The sequence below is a fragment of the Cotesia glomerata genome, linkage group LG6 (genome assembly GCF_020080835.1).
Source record: "Cotesia glomerata isolate CgM1 linkage group LG6, MPM_Cglom_v2.3, whole genome shotgun sequence".
Classification (NCBI taxonomy): domain Eukaryota; kingdom Metazoa; phylum Arthropoda; class Insecta; order Hymenoptera; family Braconidae; genus Cotesia; species Cotesia glomerata.
The window spans coordinates 8,678,288-8,692,601 of record NC_058163.1 but is presented as its reverse complement, the minus strand read 5'-3'; the positions used below and the strand labels follow the sequence as shown (position 1 = coordinate 8,692,601).

The 14,314-nt window shown below is 29.0% G+C and overlaps 3 protein-coding genes across 4 annotated transcripts; 1 reads left to right on the top strand and 2 right to left on the bottom strand.

The window, feature by feature from the left end:
• Positions 1-3,819: 3,819 nt before the first annotated feature.
• LOC123266914 lies at positions 3,820-5,541 on the top strand. The gene has a single exon (XM_044731363.1). It carries the CDS (start codon positions 3,992-3,994, stop codon positions 5,219-5,221), a length of 1,230 nt encoding a protein of 409 aa, XP_044587298.1. The 5' UTR covers positions 3,820-3,991; the 3' UTR covers positions 5,222-5,541.
• Positions 5,542-10,033: 4,492 nt separating this feature from the next.
• On the bottom strand, positions 10,034-11,419 carry LOC123266917. Of its 2 annotated transcripts, none has more exons than XR_006509897.1 (2): positions 10,958-11,419; positions 10,034-10,908 (listed from the first exon to the last, which is right to left on the bottom strand). XR_006509897.1 is itself a non-coding variant. In XM_044731366.1 (2 exons), the coding sequence occupies exons 1-2, from the start codon at positions 11,354-11,356 to the stop codon at positions 10,337-10,339; spliced, it is 837 nt and encodes a 278-aa protein (XP_044587301.1). In that variant the 5' UTR covers positions 11,357-11,419; the 3' UTR covers positions 10,219-10,336. The 2 variants fall into 2 exon arrangements, 1 of the variants encoding a protein (XP_044587301.1); XM_044731366.1 differs by having other exon boundaries at positions 10,219-10,774.
• Positions 11,420-11,473: 54 nt separating this feature from the next.
• On the bottom strand, positions 11,474-12,987 carry LOC123267862. The gene is made up of 3 exons (XM_044732748.1): positions 12,413-12,987; positions 11,884-12,336; positions 11,474-11,814 (listed from the first exon to the last, which is right to left on the bottom strand). Exons 1-3 carry the CDS (start codon positions 12,630-12,632, stop codon positions 11,474-11,476), a joined length of 1,014 nt encoding a protein of 337 aa, XP_044588683.1. The 5' UTR covers positions 12,633-12,987.
• Between the last annotated feature and the right edge of the window lie 1,327 nt (positions 12,988-14,314).

The window sequence follows — 14,314 nt, the reverse complement described above, 5'->3', positions numbered from 1 at the left end:
GTCCACGTTCATAGAACTCATCTCAATAACATTTGCACTTTACAAAAAAAATTAGGCTCGTTTCAATAATTTTCACTCTCTACAAAAAGATGTGAAATACAAAAAAATACCAAGAAACCATCATAATGTTGAAAAAATTGAAATAAAATTTGTTAAAAATTAAAAAAAAAAATTTTTATCGTACTTGGCGCGCGTCATTGAGTACCGCAAATTTTTTCGGAAGCATGTCAACTCAAGAAAAAACGATTTCGCTTGTATATATATAATCATATTATATATTTAAATAGATTTACATTAGTCAAGGATACTGAACTCATTGAAAACATTGCTTAGTGTATTAATTATCAGTTTTAGTGAAAAAACGCGTTTTTAAAATTTTTTTTAGATCTTTAGTGAAAACAACTGTCAATATGGTGGTGTGTTCAAGAAATCTGAAATTATATAAAATTTTCGGATTCATTTTTTTTAGCTTTGTCATTAATCTTTAATGAAATTTTCAACATCTTAATAATTCTTAACGAAGTTTATGCCACTACTCTCATTTTAATGTTAATTAAGCGACAGGAGCTGAGTATTTTTATTGTGTTAGTCCACTAAGATATAATAGCTCTTATCCTTCCTTATTCAGTAAATAATTAAACGATAATAATTTATGATGGTGTCAATAGAGTCAGCCTCCGTCGTTTATCAAATAACATTTAACAATAATTCTTTTTCACAATGGAACTTAATAACCGTACATCACTCCTATCATTTGTATCTTTTATCACACAGTAAGAAAGCAACAATCAATACCCTTATGATAATATTGAAGGAATCATATAAAAATCCCCTGAAAATGGACATCATGAAGGAGAAATGACTATCGTGAGTATCGTGATGAGAGTGCATTAGCTGTAGAATGACAGCCTTACAATATGGTTGTAGCGTTGGTAACTGAAAAGGAAAAGTATACTTTAGAGCATGCGCAGCATATGGTAGCAGTTCCTACCAGGCGGTGCAGGTCACAATCCTCAAAGAATGTAACAGTTGAAATTCAGTTCTGATCATTCTTGGGTGCGACTTAAAATGATCAACATGTTTTTCAATATTTTCTGTCGCTAGATTGCAAATATTCACAATTCGTTATCTAATAATAATATACGAGTAACATTAAATTTAAAAAAAAAGTTTTTTTTTCTAGTTATTTAAATATCGAATAAATCAGTGGTTACATTTTTTCATTGTTCGTGGTATTATAATACGTTTTTTTTTTTTTAATTATCCTTATAGGTGAGTGTAAAATGGTTATTTTATTAATATTTATTACAATTGTATAAAAATAATGAAGTCAAAAAAAAAAATGATAAAAAATCGGCAATTTTTTTTTTTAATTATAGAAAAAATATCCGACTTAAAGCCGAAAAGTTTACCCTGTAACAATTTAAAATTACATTAAAATTTTTTTGGCTTTGATTCAATTCTTATTTTTTCGAAAAAAGTTTTTAGTTTCTTGATTTTTTCATTTGGAAGTAAAAAAATTTTAGTCTCTTTCCTTTTATTCATAAAAAATATTGAACTTCTTTCTCTCATATATAAAATAAATCTCAAAGTCAAATTTTAATATAATTAAATTATTTTTCTATCTTAGAATCAATCTTTCAGTAAATTGTTAAAAACAGTTAAAATCAATCATAGACAACTACAGAGTTCAATGAGAAGTTAATTCTATTATGAATGTTTTGGTATCGCATACATTTTGATAAGTTTACCGTATCTATCAAATTGAAATAAAATCAACGGTCGTTTACTATCTAATCGTTTGATATTTATGCTAGTTTTATCAGAATTTTGAAAATTCCATGACTTCAATGAAATTAAGTAACTTGACAGTCAGTAATTAAATTGCCCATCGAAATTCATCACCAAATTAAAATATGCTCATCAAATCCAATTAGTATTTGATTTCTGAAAATTCAGTTTTGAATTTTATGATTTACAGCTGATCATTTTATAAGACGTTCTCTTAGATGCACTGTGGTGATCTAGGATCTCATGTAAGAGAATATACAGTACCAGCAAAGTAAATTTTGACTGGCTACTCTATATGGCACAAAAAGATCAGTTACAGAAACTTTTGAGTACTTAGAAAAGCCTAAAAGAACAGGTTAATTTTGTTAATTATTTATGAAAACTAAATGTTATGTGAATGTTCACATATTCATTAAGTTACCAAGTAATTCAAAAGACTAAAGATAATCTCAAATATTGGAGCAAATATAGCATAATTTGTAAAATACAAGATGAATGAATTTTCTAATTTGAAACTTTACCAGCTTAGTTACAATTTTACATTGAGTTCCACTGAAAAATATTTTCAAAATTTTCAAGTAAAAAAAAAAACTTCCACATACAACTCCTAGAAATATTGTTATATTTTTACATGACGGTAAACATTCACATTCATTTCAGAAACTTAATGCTTCATTGCGGAATAAAAAAAAAAAAAAAAATGATTCTGAAATTTGATTTTGTAATTTCTTTTATAAATGCCTAATTGTTTTATTCTTTCGATGTAATAAATTTTAAGAAATGTATGCATACTTGGAACAAGCATTTTTAAATAATTAATTTTTTCATTTCCTATAGCTCGTTTTAAAATTTTTAATTCTAAAAAAAAAAAAAATTTTAACAGAGATATTTTTTTTTCTTACTACACATTTTCTTTTTAATTCCACAAAACTGTCATCATTATCTTTCGTTACTTAAAATTGGAATATTTGAAATAAATCTTTAGAAAAAAAAAAAAAAAAATAAAAAAAAAAAAAAAAACCCCCGATTTTCATTACCAAGTGGCTAGCGTACTCCTTCAAAATTGCAGCTGTCAATGCATATGGTTTACTTAAAGTATATAATTCATTATAATTTTCAAACCGTAAAATTTTTCAGCCTTCGAAGTTATACCTGTTGCCGCGTCTTAGAAAACTTATTGTTCCCACGTCAAATACCTTTTAGTAGATATTGATGAGTCAGCAGAAAAGTATCTTCACATAAATCAAAAAGGACTTTAGAAAAATAGTTTTCGTGACTACAAGATGGTATGAAAAATTTTTAAAAATAATAGATACCATTGTAAAATGAACTAATCATAAACTTAAGAAATGAATTGTACAATATAGTTGGAAAAATTTTTTCAAAAATAATTAAAAATTGTAACAATTTTGACTTCTCTTTAAGAAGAAATTTTTATTACTATTAGTGTATATATAGCAAATTATGAAACATTTTGTTATATACGAAGTAAAGGAGTGAATTGAATTCGAAAACTTTTGTATCTCTGTAAATTTTCTTTTTTGGTTTTAATAACATAATGATTTGTAATAATACTTTTATTGTATTTTGATCCTTAATTACGTATTTATTGTAAAATCTCAGACAAGTATAACTGGTTATGATATTCAATACTGATTATTTTTATATTTTTATACCACAAATACCAATCATCAAATCTTATACACTTTCTTGAGTAATAACCAAGAATTAAAAATATTGTGGTATAAAGTTTTCGTCATCACGATAAAAATCATGCAATCAATATTCAGCAGCCTATCATAATATAAACAAGTAATATTAATAATGTTACTCAGTGTTTTGAAGACTTAGATATCTAATAGTGTCAATCATTTGATCTAAATTTTCTCAAGTGATAACATACTATATAATATTTATTATATTTTCTTTTAGAAAGAAATAATTAAGAAATAAAATTAATATAATAATAGATATTTTCATTTAGGATATCAAAATTTTTATCAGTGTTTATTTATCTTTGATAATAAGTTGTGAAATTTTATAATAAAAGTAATTAAGATCTAACGACTGTTTAACTTAGTTTTATTTGTACTTTAGACACTCTTATTTCAGTCGCAGTAGTAAAATAATATTATTACATTGCTGTCAATTTTTAGCCACTACAGACTGTTTTATTTAAAATATTAGTTTAATTCTTAAAATGTGTAATCATTTGAAAGATCTAGACGTTTTGTTAAAACAGTTATCGGGTTTTAATAAATATTGTATTAAGAGTTATGTGACAAAAAAATTAACATCCGTTGGTGAAAATTATCAGAGCAAAATAATTGGCGTTGATTTAAAAATTAGTGAAGAAAAAAATCCAAATGAAGATCGTGATCTCCATGTAATTATTAAAATACCACCAACAGTAAAAAACTATCGCGAAGTGTTTGATCTTCAGTTAATGTTCAAAAAAGAAATTTTTATGTATAATAACATATTGCCGGCTTATAAAAAATTCGAAATTGATAATGGTGTATGTGACAGTGAGTTGTTGAATATTGCTCCAACTTATTACGGCTCAAAATTAAGTTCTAGTAAAGATATTGATTTAAACGATAATGCATTAATTGTGTTGGAAAATTTGAGATCATGGGGTTATTATACAGTTGATCGGAGAATTGGTACTGATCTTAATCATTCGCGACTAGTAATACAAGCAATAGCTAAATTTCATTCCACTGGAATCGCAATGAAACATAAAAACGCCGAAGAGTTTGAAATTATAAAGGATTTATCTTCAGAAATGAAAGTCAAGTATCCTGAAGATTGGAGCAGTGTCATCGAAAATATTTTCAAGCTGATTGCCAGTGATGTACAAATGAATAAATTCTTAGATTCGTGTATTAAATTAGCGGAGTTAATTAGATCAAATCCTCAGGCAGAAATTCCGGTTGAACCGTGGTCAACAATTATTCATGGAGATTTTTTAATTATGAATTTATTATTCCGTCGATCAAACAATTTGAAAGATTCCGCAAATATCAAATTTATAGATTTTCAAAACTACATGTTTCTCAATCCGTTACGTGAACTCATATTTTTCCTTTGCACCAGTACTGATCAAGAAGTTTTGAATTGTCACTTCGATGAACTTGTAGATCTATACTATGAAACTCTTAAAAACAGACTTGAGTTGTTCAATTTCGATAGTGATTCGTACACGCGAGACAGCTTTCATAAAGAATTAGTTCAGAACGCTCAATTGGAATTTTTACATTGTGTTGTAGTGCTCCAAATACTGACTTTGAATTTTGAGAAAAATGATGTGGATGTGGAAAACCTTACACTTCTTCTTAAGAATTCAAAAATACAAGAAAATGAAATTTTCCTTGAAAAATTAAGAAATCTTACTAGCTTTTATCATCAACGTGGGTGGTACAGCTGAAAAATTTGACTTTGAATTCTTATAAAATATTGATAGTACATAGTTGAGATGAAATAAATGTGAAAAATGAAATAAATTATGTGAATTGTAAATTTTTAATCACTAACCTCTTACTAAATTATCTTATGCCATCACTAAATTCGCTGTTTTTTTTTTTTTTTTTTTTTTTTTTTTGGTACTACATTAAAATGCCGAAATACTATACTATACTAAATCACTAACCTCTTACTAAATTATCTTATGCCATCACTAAATTCACTGTATTTTTTTTTTTTTTTTTTTTTTGGTACTACATTAAAATGCCGAAATACTATACTATACTAAATTAAAATCCCTGTAATACTATACATTCAGCGATATAGTCCCTATATGTTGAAAATTACTGCACATTTTATTATTCGTCGGTATTACATATTATTAAACTCATTAGTCACAATTTTGACTTTTTTATGTAATAACCTATTATGTATTATTTTTGCTCTTTTTCTCTTCTTGAGTGAAAGGCTGAACTCTGAGAAATACTCATTCACGGCTTCATTTATTACCTGTAATAATGATAACACTTTCACCTTCACATCTAGTTTTTCTTTTTCCAGATTTATTACTGGAATAGTTTCATCTATTATTATGACAGAAATGATTTGTTCCTTTGTACACAAATAAAAAAAATTTATGAATATAGACATGTATAGATATAAAAAATTAATAAAAATGTAAACTAGTAAGTACTATACCTGGGAGGAATAAGTTCTTCGTCAACTTGAAAACTTTTTCAACCATCTTTTCATAAATAAAATCAAATAAACCACTTTGTCCTGAAAAAAGATGTAAAAATAAAAACTTTCCTAAAGATTTATTAGAAAAGAATCATTAATGTTGTTTAAATTTTAATTACCTCTACGGCCCTATTGAGCAACGAGTTCTGCAGTATTCACATTGATCTGTGTAAAAAATTCAAATTTAATCACATGAACGAGGTTTCGGATGATTCCTTTCAACCGAGCTTCTAAGGTGTTTGTTTCTAGGTAAGATCAATTCTCAGCGATAATTGATTGATTCATGACAAGCATGAATGTTTGACTGTTTGCGAATCCATGCTTGCATCAAAAGATTTTTCTCCCAAGTCTTTGGTAGGTTGTCAATTAGATAAATTAAAGAGACCTTTTAAGAATTAAACTGGCAAAGGTCTAGCGCGCAATCAAACTTGAGTTAATAAATGTTTGAAAAATGTAATTTCAAATTCAGCCGTTGTAAAAATTCAGAACGTTGCAAAAATTTCTATCTTTAAAAAAAAAAAAATTAGGAAAACGGTTGACCCTGAAGGCCATCCCTGCAACTTCCCGCCAATTCTATACCTAAACGCTTGAAATTGCACTTATGACGTTTTTGAGCTCTCCGAGCTCAAAAAAATAGATTTTGTATGCTTTTGAGCTCTTCGAACTCAAAAGTTTGATAACACACTACCCGGGAAAAAATGATCAGGACTGATTAGACCTGTTCATATCTGATCAGACCTGAAATCCGAACTGATCAGGTATGATCAGGCCTGAAATTAGGCCTGATCAGACCTGTCCATGTCTGTTCATGCCTGTTCATGTCTGAAGCATTAAATACGCTCATGCCTGTTCATGCCTGCTCATGTCTGTTCATGTCTGAAGCATTAAATACGCTCAGACCTGATCAGATCTGATCAAGCCTGTCATGCCTTCTTATGTCTGTTCATGTCTGAAGCATTAAATATGCTCAGACCTGATCAGACCTGTCCATGCCTGTTCATGTCTGAAGCGTTAAATACGCTCAGACCTGATCAGACCAGTCCATGTCTGATCATGTCTGTTCTAGCCTAATAAAAAGGATTAAAACTCCATATATCAGCTGACAAGAACTGTTCATGCATGATTTGCCCTCTTAAATGATATTTTAAATCTGGAAGAAAAATTTTATCGAACTATATAGACTGCAGTTCTATTTTTAAAATTAATTTGTTCCGTATGACGTGTCAGTTTCTATCCCCTTATAAATTTTAAATGTAAAACTTTCATTAAAAATTTCGACTTATATAAGCATGAACTTTTTAATTTTCCATGCCAAAACGATGAATTTTGACGCAATGACATAAAATTTTTTACTATGTTCCATTGAATACGCGAAAAATAAGATTATTTAGTAAAAGTTTGAGTTTGATAGCGTTAAAATATACCAAAATATGTCAGTTGATATCGATAAGTCCTTTCAAGGTTTCTGCTATTATCTTAAGCTACGCCTTGGTCCATTGCAGTAGTGTCAAAGGCTTTTAAATTGTAGAACACACAAATAATTCTTCATTTCCTATACGTTTTAATTAAAAAAAAATTCAATTTTTAAAGAATACAATAAAATTATAATTACGGAATAAACCTTGAAGAAATTGTTTTTTTTTACTTTACATAGAACCATATGTTAATGTAGCGAATAAAATACACAGCCGTCCCAAATAAATCACTCTAATATACACAGTAAAAAATTTTGCGTCATTGCGTCAAAAATCTTAGTGTTAAAAATTTTTGTGTTAAATATTTAACACTTTTATGTGTAAATTTAACATTTATTCTGTTAAATCAACACAAAAAAGTGTTAAATATTTAACATAAAAATTTTTAACACAAAATTGTTTGACGCTATGACGCGAAATTTTTTACTGTGTATAATTAATTATTAATAATTAATTAATAAATTAAGTATAGAACTCCGTTAACTATAAGGATAAGTCATGTATAAAATTTAAATTACTTAAAGTAGTTTGAAAGGTACTCTAGAATTAATATAAGTCATTGGGTCAATAGGTAAAGTATCAGTCTGAAGAGCGCAACGTACATGGTTCGAATCCCCGTCGGCACCAATCTTTTTTTTTTTTTTTATGGACCTAATCGAGTCAGGCATGAACAGATCTGATCAGACATGAACATGCCTGACCAGGTCTGATCAGACCCGGTCATTTTTCATGTCTGATCAGACCTGAAGACTCATGCCTGTTCATATCTTATCATTTTTTCCCGGGTATTTTTTGAATTTTCAAATCGCAATGACTTTTGAATAAATGAACCGATTTTCATGCGGTTGGTGGCGCTTGATGCAGTTTTTTAAGCTTCATAAAGAATCTTCAAGTTTAAATTGATAAAACCAAAAATTTCGGAGTAATTCCGAAAAAACACTTTTTTCGGTTTTCTTTCGTCAACGATAACTCACGAACGAATCAACCAATTTTGACCTGACTGGCGGCGATCGACGTGGTTTTTTGATGTTAAGAGCTGATTAGTTTTTGAAATTGATCGCTAAAGCCGTTTAAAAGTTATTCCAACAAAACCCTATTAAAAAAATTTTTTTTTAAAACTTAATAAATTTATTATTTATGTAGGAAGTGCGAATCAGGTGAAAAAACCAAAGTAATCAGTTTTGACTTTTTATTTTCATATATACGACGTTTCGTCTGTGTTATTTCGGCATCCTCAAGTATCTGACAAACAAACAGACAATATAAAAAATTAATATACAATAAATTATATCAACAACAAAAATGACAAAAGTAATAAAATTAATACAATATCAAATAATTATAATACATTGAAAAAGTCTGTCAAAATATTGTCGACACTCTGATCATTACGTAGCATCTTCATATACAAATTTTATTCGTCCAAATTTAGTCAAAATCATTGATAAAATTGCAGATAAACATATGTCCAGTGTTACAGAACTCTATTAATATTATACAAGTTATTGAAAATTATTAATATCCCGGGAAAAAATGATCAGACCTGATCAAACATGAACATGCATGAGTCTTCAGGCCTGATCAGGCATGAAAAATGATCATGCCTGACCAGGCCTGGTCAGGCATCGGCAGGCCTGGTCAGGCCTGGGCAGGCATCGGCAGGCCTGGTCAGGCCTGGGCAGGCATGGTCATTTTTCATGCCTGAAGACTCATGCCTGTTCATGTCTGATCAGGCCTGAAGACTCGTGCCTGTTCATATCTGACCAGGCCTGAAGACTCATGCCTGTTCATGCATGATCAGGTCTGAAGGCCCATGCCTGTTCATGCATGATCAGGTCTGAAGGCTCATGTCCAAACGAATTGATTAAATTATTCTTCTCTTGGATCTGAAACAATAGATGCTTCGTATTTTCACCTATATTAAAAGTTGTAAATATAAATATTAGAATATTTAAATGGAAATTAATGATTATAAAAATTAAAATCAGAATATTCCATAAAATTTAAGTTAACCTTTAGTTTATTTATTTAAGAACTGGAGATTTAGTAATAGTTATCCAATTACAAATATATTGATGATTATAGATTATTATTATTACTAATCTTTTTATTAAAAAATATTAAATATTATCTGTAACATTTGGTTAACCTTTGGTTCGTTTATTATAAAATTGAAAACTTTTTAATATTTATTTAATGACGCGTATATTAATGTTTATGGGGTATTCCATGCCAAATCGACCACTTTTGAACTCGACCCCTTTAAATTTTGCTGAAACATTTCTATTCTTTTCTACCCTTTGAAAAACACTTTTGAGAATTTTTTCAAATTTTTTTGGCCAACCCAAAAAAAGTTATGAATTTTTCAAAAAAACGGCTTTTTTATTTTCAAATAGCCATAACTTTTTTAGGCATCGACTTTTGGGTACCTTTTTTTTTTTTTAAATTTTTGTTTTTAAATGAACTTTTTGAAAAAATATATCAGAAAATTAAATATCATCAATTCTTCAAAATAATCGGCTTTTTTTGACCAAAACCGTTATTTTTTGGAAGTTCGACAGTTTTTTTTTTTTTTCTCAAAAAAAACTTCAATTAATATGACAACTTTTCCCGTCCATCTCGGAGTGGCTCGGATTTTTTTTTAATTTTTTTTATTCAATTGAAAAAAAATTGTCAAATTTTGAAAAATGGAAAAAAATTTTTTTTTTCTAAGTTATTTCTATAATAAAATAAATGTAATTTAAATGTTTTGTGGTATAATATCCTTAATTTATAAGCTTATAAAACGATAGTAAATACTAAGCTTATTAATTAATATTGTTAATTTTTAATGATTTTACAAAAACAATATAATAATTTAATCATTAATGTTCTCTCTGGCGTTTCAATATTTTACAAATTCTATGTTCATTAGAGTTTGAGAATTTTTTTACATACAAACAACCATTTTTGTCGGGGATTACACAATGTAGTTGTTGAGTTCCTACAATTGGTTTCGTTTTTGTAAATCTGTCATTCAAGTCGTTCAATGCTGTATTATAGTCTTCTTCTGGAGAAAACTTGACTATGATATTTGGCAAGTTATCCGGATCAGAAGTCCATTCGTAAAGTCCTATAGGTGTTGTTATTTGTTTATCTACCGCAAGCTGGAGACTTGCTCTTGCTGCAAGTCGTTTGAGGATACCACCAATTCCATCACACGGACCTTTGCCATGGGCAGTTGCAAAAAAATGCCATTCAGCAGGAATATCAAAATCATCTTCATGGTAGTACAAATTAACAAAATTTTTAAAGTTTTTAAACTGTTGAGGAGCCCCATCAGAAAAGTAATAAATCTTGTTACAGCGTTCAGGAAGACTTTTCACATAATCAGTTATTATTTTGATGAAAACATGAACAGCAACAGCATCGTGATTATTACAGTCTGAAATAATCACTAAATTTCTGTGTTCAAGTTTGTCATTTACTTTATAATAAATAACTACCGGAAAAACTGTCGCCTGATCATTATTCCAGTGAAAACCAGATGCTGCATTTTGTACTACGAACGCATAATTCTCTGCAAAATCACAAATAATGACATATTCATTTGGTTTTAGTGTTTCCTTTGATGTTTTTAAAAACTTAGCTTGTTCTTTTGCAATGAATGAGTGAGCTAGAAGAACTTTCAATTCACTACAAAGTTTTTCAATAAATTCTTCTGTAGGCTGTATAAAAGTTTCTAAACTGCACCTTGGTTTTGATACCCAACGCTTGTACGTGACATTCTCGATTTCCTGATTCTCAAAACATGTCAGTAAAATGTTACTCAACTCATCTACCCCTGGACACTTGTTACATCCACCCAAATAACATTTTTCTGTTGGAGTCTCACATATTATCATGTCCAAGCAATCATTATAGTGTTTCAACGACTTTTCTGTATTCCTCGTTAAAGAATGAACATTTGCACCTGAAATAAAAGTGATTGACTAAACTGAAAATCTAGGCACGTATGATTATTAATAAATTGGATAATTACCAAGCATCGTCAACTTAAAGTTTTGATGGATAGTACATACACAGATAGTATGTGTTCCACTTGCTTCTGCTAACACACAATGTTTCGGCCGTAACGAAGCAAATTTCGAAAATCCAACTTTCTCTGCAGGGTTTATTTCACGGAAACATTGGTAAAGTTCTTTTAAATTAGACAGAACAAGCCGTTTTTGGACGTGTACCCGATTACCATCATCATTTCGAACTGAAACAAAGTCTTTCATGCCGGGCATCAAAGCACTATACTCATCATCGTTGTAAAAATTCGCAATTTTCAATAATATTTGATCAGTAATTGTCGTCCCTATAAAAAAAATGTTAAGTGAATCAATCTTCAGATGTATTAGAGCCATTGATTTTACGCTATACCTACCTAATTTTGTTTCAGGTGTTGAAAGTATACCTTTTTCTTCAACCAACTTTTTTGCTACTCTTGATAAATGTCTTGATGTATTCATAGTTTTACAAATACGTCTTTCACCCCATTTTTCAGGTAACAAGGTTAAGATTTGTATCTTTAAAGACTTTTCTGTTTCTTTATCATTGAATTTATCGTGCAGCTTTTCAATTAATGAACGAAAATTTTCACCATCGTCATCAATTGATCCTTCGTCAGCAGTTGAGAGCAAAATTTTTTTCAAGCTGTCAGACGTCTGATTTATTTTATTACTCAAAAATTGATAATCATTCAATTTTTTTGAAGGAATTGGCGATTGATTTAATAGTCGCAATGCATCGTTTATACTGGGTAATTGAGTTGCAGCACTAACTTGGGATGCCGAGCTTGATTGTGAATCTTTGGGTTCACTATTAAACGACAAGGAACCTTAAAAAAAACAATGAATCGTATAGCTGCTAAAAATGCATTCAAGTAATGTATAAATAATTTAAAAAAAACTTACGGAATGATGAGGACAACGGGAGATCTGTGGCAGTTGTGTTACTATCACTGTCAGCACCATCACTGTTCTCATTGTTATCACTAGAATCATCTTCATGATCACTTGCATCAACGGTAGTATCATTACTAGTATTTGTTTGTTCCTTTACCAATTTTAAAGCTTTGTTTCGACACGAACTGCATAATAAATAATTATCACTTAATCCCAACGTGACTTTCATGATGTCAGTCGCTGGACGTAAACTTTTTTTTTTAAAATGTGATTCTCAATCAAATGGATTACAACAACGATCGAAAAATATTTTTGATGCCATTATGTCTCGATGAAATTATTCCAATCACTGTAGATGAGTAGAAGTAAGATAATTATCTTTTCAAACAAGGTCAAATCAACTATAACAATAATTCTCTTATTTAAAAAATGGAATGACAAAAATCTCTCACTACATCACACAAAAGGTTAACAGGTTATGTTTGGATATGAGCGTGACAGCCTTACTTATGAATCGAAACATACTAGCGTATAGTTTTTTACTATACTGACTATAGATAAGTCCATAATTGTCATACCCTAGATTATCGATATTACTGATATGTTCAAATTTGAATCTTAGTATTTACTATCGTTTTATAAGCTTATAAATTAAGGATATTATACCACAAAACATTTAAGTTACATTTATTTTATTATAGAAATAACTTAGAAAAAAAAATTTTTTTCCATTTTTCAAAATTTGACAATTTTTTTTCAATTGAATAAAAAAAATTAAAAAAAAATCCGAGCCACTCCGAGATGGACGGGAAAAGTTGTCATATTAATTGAAGTTTTTTTTGAGAAAAAAAAAAAAAAAAAAAACTGTCGAACTTCCAAAAAATAACGGTTTTGGTCAAAAAAAGCCGATTATTTTGAAGAATTGATGATATTTAATTTTCTGATATATTTTTTCAAAAAGTTCATTTAAAAACAAAAATTTTTTAAAAAAAAAAGGTCCCCAAAAGTAGATGCCTAAAAAAGTTATGGCTATTTGAAAATAAAAAAGCCGTTTTTTTGAAAAATTCATAACTTTTTTTGGGTTGGCCAAAAAAATTTGAAAAAATTCTCAAAAGTGTTTTTCAAAGGGTAGAAAAGAATGGAAATGTTTCAGCAAAATTTAAAGGGGTCGAGTTCAAAAGTGGTCGATTTGGCATGGAATACCCCACATACAATAATATTAATAAAATGTATGAACTCTTTCATATAATAGAATAATATTTTTGATAGAAAAGTTTTTTTAAAAAAAAAATGATATAAAAAATCAATGATGATAATTAACTAATCATCATCACTGAGGTAAATAACCTCAATTGGTTGTGGCTTCTTCTGCTGTTGCTGCTGCTGTCGTTGCTGACATTGTTGGTGTTGCTGCACCAACTGTTCCTGGAATCCTGATGAAAACAGTTTTTCACGACTGATGATGTATGGAAAAGTTGATGAATCACGATCAACTTTGAACCAAACTGTCTTTTCCAAAATCATCACAGATTCTGCACTGACGTCGGCAATGGTTATTTTAGCTCCATTCAAGTTACCGGTCAAAATAAATTGACGCTGTAAAGCTAATTTCATAACATCCATTAAAACAAAATTTGACAATTCGATTTCCCACTCAACTGGTGATATGATTAAGTCCACATTCAAATTTGGCAGGGCCATGGTTAGTTTTCCTTTTAAAAATCGAAAAATTAATCAGTAAAAAAATTATACAGTACTCAATGAAAAAAAATTTTGTTTTAACAACTATTCAAAAAATTTAAAAACATAAGTTTTTTTCAAGTGACCAATTTAAAATAAAAAATTCTTCTCACCTAGATTCGTCAGGTGAAAAAAACAACTTTTCACAAAAAATAAAAACTAGGATTCACT

Excerpts from the sequence above, each read along its gene's own strand:
- LOC123266917 (XM_044731366.1), bottom strand. The coding sequence starts at position 11,356 with ATGATAATATGTGAGACTCCAACAGAAAAATGTTATTTGGGTGGATGT. Across the intron at positions 10,775-10,957 it reads ATCAGGCGACAGTTTTTCCG|TTTAAAAACTTTAAAAATTT; the intron begins GTAGTTATTTAT and ends GCTCCTCAACAG.
- LOC123267862 (XM_044732748.1), bottom strand. The coding sequence starts at position 12,632 with ATGAAAGTCACGTTGGGATTAAGTGATAATTATTTATTATGCAGTTCG. Across the intron at positions 12,337-12,412 it reads CCCGTTGTCCTCATCATTCC|GTTCCTTGTCGTTTAATAGT; the intron begins GTAAGTTTTTTT and ends GTTTTTTTTAAG. Across the intron at positions 11,815-11,883 it reads AACACCTGAAACAAAATTAG|GGACGACAATTACTGATCAA; the intron begins GTAGGTATAGCG and ends TTTTTTTTATAG.
- LOC123266914 (XM_044731363.1), top strand. The coding sequence starts at position 3,992 with ATGTGTAATCATTTGAAAGATCTAGACGTTTTGTTAAAACAGTTATCG.